The sequence below is a fragment of the Penaeus chinensis genome, chromosome 33 (assembly GCF_019202785.1).
Source record: "Penaeus chinensis breed Huanghai No. 1 chromosome 33, ASM1920278v2, whole genome shotgun sequence".
In the NCBI taxonomy this organism is placed as follows: Eukaryota; Metazoa; Arthropoda; class Malacostraca; order Decapoda; family Penaeidae; genus Penaeus; species Penaeus chinensis.
The window spans coordinates 16,048,393-16,055,892 of NC_061851.1; the positions used below are offsets into that span (position 1 = coordinate 16,048,393).

At 42.3% G+C, this 7,500-nt stretch overlaps 1 protein-coding gene across 1 annotated transcript in view; it reads left to right on the forward strand.

The window, feature by feature from the left end:
* LOC125043236 (metabotropic glutamate receptor 6-like) overlaps positions 1 to 7,500 on the forward strand; it is an 82,250-nt gene that overhangs the window by 47,905 nt on the left and 26,845 nt on the right. The window contains exons 3-5 of the mRNA XM_047639246.1: positions 2,382 to 2,552; positions 4,014 to 4,158; positions 6,919 to 7,047. Of these exons, the coding sequence (XP_047495202.1) occupies positions 2,382 to 2,552; positions 4,014 to 4,158; positions 6,919 to 7,047 (445 nt within the window). The remainder of the gene's footprint in view (positions 1 to 2,381; positions 2,553 to 4,013; positions 4,159 to 6,918; positions 7,048 to 7,500) is intronic.

Sequence of the window (7,500 nt, forward strand, 5' to 3'; positions counted from 1 at the left end):
CCTCTTCTCTCTCCTCTCTACTCTACTCTCCTCTCTCTCTCTCTCTCTCTCTCTCACTCTCTCTCCCTTCTCCCTCTTTCTCTCTCTCACTCCTCTACACTCTCTCCTCTTCTCTCTCTCTCTCTTTACCTTTCTCTCTCTCTCTGTCTCTCTCTTCTCTCTCTCCTCTCTCTCTCTGGTCCTCTCTCTCTCTCCTCTCTCACCTCGTCCCTTCCTCATCTCTTCTCTCTCTCTCTCTTTCTCTCTCTCCTCTCCTCCTCCTCTATCACTCTCTCCCCTCTCTCTCTCGCTCTCACTCTCTCCCCCTCTCTCTCTCCTACTCTCTACTCTCTTCTCTCTCACTCTCCGTCTCTCCATCACTCTCTCTCATCCCTCTCTCTCTCTCGTCCCCATCTCTCTCTCTCACTCAGACCTGTCTATCTGTCTCTCTGTCCTCTGTCTCTCTTCTCTTTCTCCCTCTCTCTCTTCATCTCATCACACCTTCCCTCTCTCTCTCTCCCCCTCTCTCTTCCACTCTCACTCCCTCTCTCTCTCTTTCCTCTCTCTCTCTCCTCTCTCATCTCCTCTCTCTCTCATCTCTCCTATCTCTCTCTCTATCCCTCTCTCCTCCTCATCTCTCTCCGTCCCACTCTCCTCGTCTCTCTCTCTCTCCTCCTCTTCTCTCACTCTCTCACCTCTCTCTCTCTCAACACCTCACTCCTACCTCTCTCACTCTCTACCATCTCTCTCTCCTCCTCTCCCTCTCTCTCTCTCCCATCTCCTCTCTCTCTCTCTCTCTCACCCTCACCTCTCTCACTCACTCTCGACTCTCATCACTCTCTCTCTCTGTCTGACTAACTATGACCTCACAGTCACTCTGTCTCTCACTCTTTCTTGCTCTCTCTCTCTCATCCTTTCTCTCTCTCTCTCCTCTCTCTCCGTCTCGTCTCTCTTCTCTCTCTCTCTCTCCTCTCTCTTCTCTCTCTCCTCTCTTCATCCATCCTCTCTCGTCTAGCTCTCTTCCTCCACCCTCGTCTCTCTCTCTCTCTTCTCCGCTCTCCCTCCTCCTCACCTCCTCATCTCTTCACTCTCTCTCTCCCACTCTACATCTTTCCTTTTCTTTTCTTTGACGTAATTTGCAAAGGCGAAATACTCTGTGTTTCTTCATGCGTCACGTGACCACTTAAGAAAATTTGATTACTGTTGTTATTCTTTCTTTTGCTGTGTATTTTTCTCTTTTTTTTCTAAGCTTGATTTTTTCTTCTTCTTCTTCGTCTTTTTGATAATTTGTTTCATCACACGTGTGCTTCTTTTTTTATCTCTCTCTTACCCCATGCCTTTTTATTTCTTTCTCTTCTCCTTCGTTTCCATGAACTTTCATCCGTATTCATTTTCTTCAATTATTTATTACTTAGTCTTTTCTTGGCCATAATGCAACATAACCTTCCACCCATTTTCCTCTTCTCATTATTCAAAAAAAAGAAATTTCCATAGAAACCAAATACCCAATTTTCCGTCGTTAAGCTAAATAAAGCCAGTCTCCAATCTTCCTTCCTTCGTTACGTCTGGTTTCTTTTTATGAATTATGCAAATGAGTGAACACAGCGCCATGTTCTTCCACGATTCTCTTCTGACCCTGAGTGTGGCTGAGCTGTCCTGATGGAAATTTTCCTTTCGTTCTACTACTTTCTATCTTCCTCTTTACTTCTCTCTCTCTCCCCATTCTTTTTGCTCTTCGCTCCCTTCTCGGACATATTTTTTTTTTTTTTTTTTTACATCCGGGTTCTTAAAGATTCTATGTCGCATATTCTTTCGAGTTTGTTCTCGCGTGTTCTTGGCTCATGTGTGTGATTTCGATTTTTTTATCCGTGCAGTTGGTATATCACACCATGTGGTCCTCTTAAAGAATTTATGTACTCCACGAAAACACGATGCATGACGAATATGAAAACTAGATCAGTCATGTATCATGCAGTTTAAGCGCCGAGCTGAGCACACAAACCATGCACTTACCAAGAACACATATTTTGCACATGACACAACCTTTTGACATACCTCATGAATACGGAAGGTTCCGGCTCGATATACCGATTCACATATGGTGGTGTACAGTTATATCTTTTCTGTTCATATATACAAAATTAAGTGGCTATGTTTATCGTTCTTTCAATTTCTTTTTCTCTCTTTTTTCTCTCTCTCTATGTTTGTCTCTCTCTCTGTTTCTCTCTCTCTATGTTTGTCTCTCTCTCTCTCTCTCTCTCTCTCTCTCTCTCTCTCTCTCTCTCTCTCTCTCTCTCTCTCTCTCTCCTCTCTCTCTCTCTCTCTCTCTCTCTCTCTTTCACACACACAGACACACAATAGTGCACCCTCTCACTCAATTTCTCTCCCTCTCTTCCCTTCAGGTGAGCTTCTTCTCGACCTCCCCCGAGCTGAGCAACAAACAGCGATTCGAGTATTTCTTCCGCACGATTCCCTCCGACCACTACCAAGTAAAGGCCATGGTTGAGATTGTCAAGAAGCTGGGATGGTCTTATATCTCGATCATCTACGAGGAATCCAACTACGGCATAAAGGTCAGTTTGGGAGAAGCAGAGGGAGGGAAGGATGGAAGTTGGGCGGAGGGTAAAAGAGTGAAATAGACAGAGATATTTTCTTTCTCTTTCTCTCTTTCTCTCTTTCTCTCTTTCTCTCTATTTATCTATCTATTTACTTCTCTCTCTTTTTCTTCCTCTCTTTCTCTCTCTCTCTATCCATCTATCTATTCACTTCTCTCTCTTTCTCTTTATCTCTATCTATCTATATATCTATCTATATCTATCTACCTTTTTTATCGGTCTATTTATATATCTATCTACTTCTCCCTCTCTCTCTCTTTCTCTTTCTCTCTCTCTCTCTCTCTCTCTCTCTCTCTCTCTCTCTCTCTCTCTCTCTCTCTCTCTCTCTCTCTCTCTCTCTCTCTCTCTCTCTCTCTCTCTCTCTCTCGTTATTCCCGAGACTTACGCTCCTCTCCCGTTTTCTCCTCCTCGCAGGTTTTGCTTTTCCCTTCATTTAGCAGAATTTGCATAACACTTTAGGCAAACCTCCAACCTAAGTACCATTTCGTACCCCGAGCGAGCTGCTACACGTACCTTACCTACAAACCAAAATAGTCTGTCATTTCATTAAACGTCAGAGTAATGTACTGTTTACGTTATTTACGTTGTTTACTGTAGTTCTTCCATCTGGCTTTGATTTGTGACCCAGAAGAGATTCTTTGGTTTGGTGGGAATTCGTTTTATTCAGCTGTGATGTGATTCTCTAAATCGTGTGATGTGGATTCGTCTCTGACTCGCTTTGCTGTCGATTTGATTATGACTCATAAGACGCTTCTATGACTCACTTGCAATCCGTCACTATGGAGCTTTTTTGTATCTTGTGACTCGCAAATGAGTCGCCTGCCTCGCAAAGCCTCATTTTCTCCTCGTGAGTTAGCTTCATTTTCCCCTTATGAAGCACTGAAGTCACAAGAGCCTATAACATTATTATTATTATCATCACCTCGCCCACTCTCCTAAATCACTAGTCTCACTTACATTTACCCCTCTCTATTTCTATCTATCTATCTATCTATCTACCTATCTATGTATCTATCTCTCTAGCTGTCTTATCAAATGATCAAATAATCTCTCTCTCTCTCTTTCAATCTCTCTCTCTCTCTCTCTCTCTCTCTCTCTCTCTCTCTCTCTCTCTCTCTCTCTCTCTCTCTCTCTCTCTCTCTCTCTCTCTCTCTCTCTCTCTCTCTCTCTCTCTCTCTCTCTCTCTCGCTCTCTCTCGCTCTCTCTCTCTCTCTCTCTCTCTCTCTCTCTCTCTCTCTCTCTCTCTCTCCCTCCCTCTCTCTCTCTCTCTCTCTCTCTCTCTCTCTCTCTCTCTCTCTCTCTCTCTCTCTCTCTCTCTCTCTCTCTCTCTCTCTCCCTCTCCCTTATCCAATACTCAAACGATCTCTCTCTCTTTTTCTCGTACCACACAACCAAACAATCTCTCTCGCTCCATCTTAGGCCTTCGAGGAGCTAGAGGACCTCCTTGCAGCCAACGCCATCTGCATCGCCGTCAAGGAGAAGCTCGTGAAGGACTCGGGTGTGGCGGAGGAAGTCGCCTACGACCTGATTGTGCAGCGCCTCCTCCAGAAGCAGCGCGCCCGGGGTGAGTGGAGGTCGAATCTCGCCCTTATTGGCATTTTTAAGGTCTTTGTGTTTTCATTATTAGTTGTAGTGTTAGGGATTTCGCTAGTGTTAGTATTGTTGTCATTATTATTGTTGTTGTTGTTTGTTGTCATTATTATTACAATACTAATTATTATTGTTTTCATTATTATTGTTATCATTATTGTTATCATTAGTATTATTATCATTATTGTTATCATTAGTATTATTATCATTATTGTTATCATTAGTATTATTATCATTATTGTTATCATTAGTATTATTATCATTATCATTATTATTACTGTTGTTGTTATCATAATTATTACTATTATCTATCTATGATTCTTTTCCTCGCCTGTTATACTTTTTCTTCTTCTCATTTTTTCTTCATGTTTTCTTCTTCTCCTCCTTCTCCTTTTACTTCTTCTTCTCCCTCTCCTCCTTCCCTTCCTCTTCTTCTCATTCTTCTTCTCATTCTCTTTTTATTTTCATTCACTTCCTTTTCCTTTTTGCTCTTCTTCTTACCATTCTCTTTTTATTTTAATTCTCTTCCTTTTCCTTTTTGCTCTTCTTTTACTCGTTCTCCTTTTCCTTCTCCTTCTCCTTCTTTTTCTCCTTCTTCTCATTTGTCTTCTCCATTTCTCTTCTTCTTCTCATTCTCTGCTTTCTCCTTCTCCTTCTTCTTCTCTTTCTCCTCCTTCTCTTTCTCTTTCTTCTTCTCATTCTCCTCCTTCTTCTTTCCCGTCTTCTTCGGATTCTTCTCCGAATCCTTCCCTCTTTTCTCTCTACTTCATTTCCTTCTCCTTCTTCTCCTTTACTTCCATTTCCTTCTTCTTCTTCTTCTTCTTCTCCTCCTCCTCCTCCTCCTCCTCCTCCTCCTCCTCCTCCTCCTCCTCCTCCTCCTCCTTCTCCGTCCCCTTCTCCTTCTCCTCCTTCTCTTTCTCCTTCTCCTTCTCCTTTTTCTCCCACTCCTTTTCCATTATCCTTCTCCTTCTTCTTCTCCTTCTCCTCCTTCTCCTACTCCTTCTTCTCCTTCTCTTCCTCCTTCTTCTTCTACATCTCTTTCTTTTTCTCCTTTATTCCCCTTTTCCTCCATCTCATTCCGTTTGTCTGTCTCTCTTCTTATCCTTCTCTTTGTCCACCTTCTTCTCCACCTCATTCTTCTTCTGCATATCCTTCTCCCTCTCCTTCTCCTCTTTCTCATTCTCATTCTCATTCCCATTCCCATTCCCATTCCCATTATCGTTATCATTATCATTAGCATTATCGTTCTCATTCTTATTCTCTTTCTCTTTCTCTTTCTCTTTCTCTTTCTCTTTCTCTTTCTCTTTCTCTTTCTCCTTCTCCTTCTCCTTCTCCTTCTCCTTCTCCTTCTCCTTCTCCATCTCATTCTTCTCCTCCTTCGTCTTCTCCACCATTCTTCTCCTTCATCTTCATCTTCATCTTCTTCTTCTTCATCTTCTTCATCTTCTTCATCTCCTTCTTCCTTGGCATAACGAAAATCCCCATGACGTAGTACGTGGCGCCCGCCTGTCTGACAGCCCCAGGCCTTAATTTCTCAAAGAGTCACGCAAATAAGGAAATATTAAGTAATGCTAATTAATGTGTGACAATTCTTCGACATTTAGTCATCTCTTCCAATTATTTTTTTATTTTTACTTTTATTTTTCTTTCTATATTTTGTCTCGGTAGAATACTTATCTTCATATTGTAGGGAGACTTTTTTTTATTATTATTATTTTCAATTCTTTCTAGGGTTCCTCTTCTTTATTTCTTGTATTTTTTCGTATTTTCCTTTTTTTTATTTTTTTATTTTCTTTTTCTTTCTTTCAATTGCTTCTTGTATTTTTACTTTTCGTTTTTTTTTTCTTTTTTCCTTTTTTTCTTTAATTTCTTGTATTTTTTCATATTTTCCTATTTTCTTTTTCTTTTTTTTTTGGGGGGGGGAGAGGAGGTTTGTTTTTGATGCGATAAAAGCAGTGTGATGATTATTAAAGCACGGAGTATTTAACACCTCCCTTTCTCCATAAATATCATCAATAAACAGAAAAGACTAGTAAATGTGTCATGGAATTACGAATCCTTAGAATGGACCATTGATATCGATACTTAATCATTCAATTCTGTGTAGTGAGCATAAGTAATCTGTTTTTACGAAACCTATTACCACCTTTCTTGAAACGCGCGCTTTTATCCCCTCCTCATCTTTCTTTTTTCCTTTTTCCACATATTCTCCTCTGCTTCACACTCACTCCTCATTCTTGTTCATTTCCTTTCCACTTGCCCTTCCTCCTTCCTCATTTTCTCCCTCTTCCTCACACTCGCTCTTCCTTCCTGCTCATTGTTCATTTCTCATCTTCTTCATATTTGTTCCTCCTCCTTCTTCATATCTCTCCCTCTTCTTAACACTTGCTCTTCTCCTTTCTCATCTCTCTCCCTCTTTCTCGTAATCGCTCCTCTTTCTCCCTCATCTCTCTCCTTCTTCTTCGCACTCGCTCCTCCTCTTTCCTCATCCTCTTTCCTCACAATCGCTCCTCTCCCTCCATTTTCCCCATCTCTCTCCCTCTTCCTTACACACGTTCATCCTTCTTCCTCACATTTCAACCTCCCCCTCACACTTGCTCCTCCTTTTTTCTTTATCTTTCTCACTCATCCTCCTTACTCATCTCTCTCCCTCCTCCTCACACTTTCATCTCCCACCTTCCTCATCTCCCTCCTTCATCTCTCCTCCTCACCCTCGTCCCTCCTCCTCCCTCAGGCGTCATCATCTTCGGCTCGGACCAGGAAGTCGCCGGGGTCATGAGAGCCGTCAGGAGGAACAACGCCACAGGAAGCTTCTCATGGATCGGCTCCGACGGCTGGTCCGCGCGCTCTCTTGTGTCCTCAGGTGAGCGTCCGTGAGTCCTCGGGTGTCCTTGTGTGGGTCCCAGGTGTATGGATCTCATATGAGTGTTTAGGTATAGTCAGGTAAGTAGGTGGTATAAGTAACGTCAGGTAGGTGCTTCTGTGTTTCAAGGTGAGTTTTTTTTCATGGCCTCAAGGATATTTTCACGTGTGTTTAGGGGAGGTCTATGTGCCCTCGGATGACATTGGTGATACATCCTCATGTTCTTGTCTTCAGGTGAGTGCTTTCATACACAGTTAGGTGATGGGTGACGTGTCCTCAGGTTTTCTCCATCTCCTTTACACTTGCTCTTCTTCCTTCATCCTTTTTCTCCCTCTTCTTCACACTCGCTCTTCATTCTTGTCCATTTCTCTCCCTCTTCTGCATACTCGCTTTTTGTTTCTTTTATTTTTATCTGAGGAAATTCACAATCCCTCAGATAAGCGTTTTTGTATC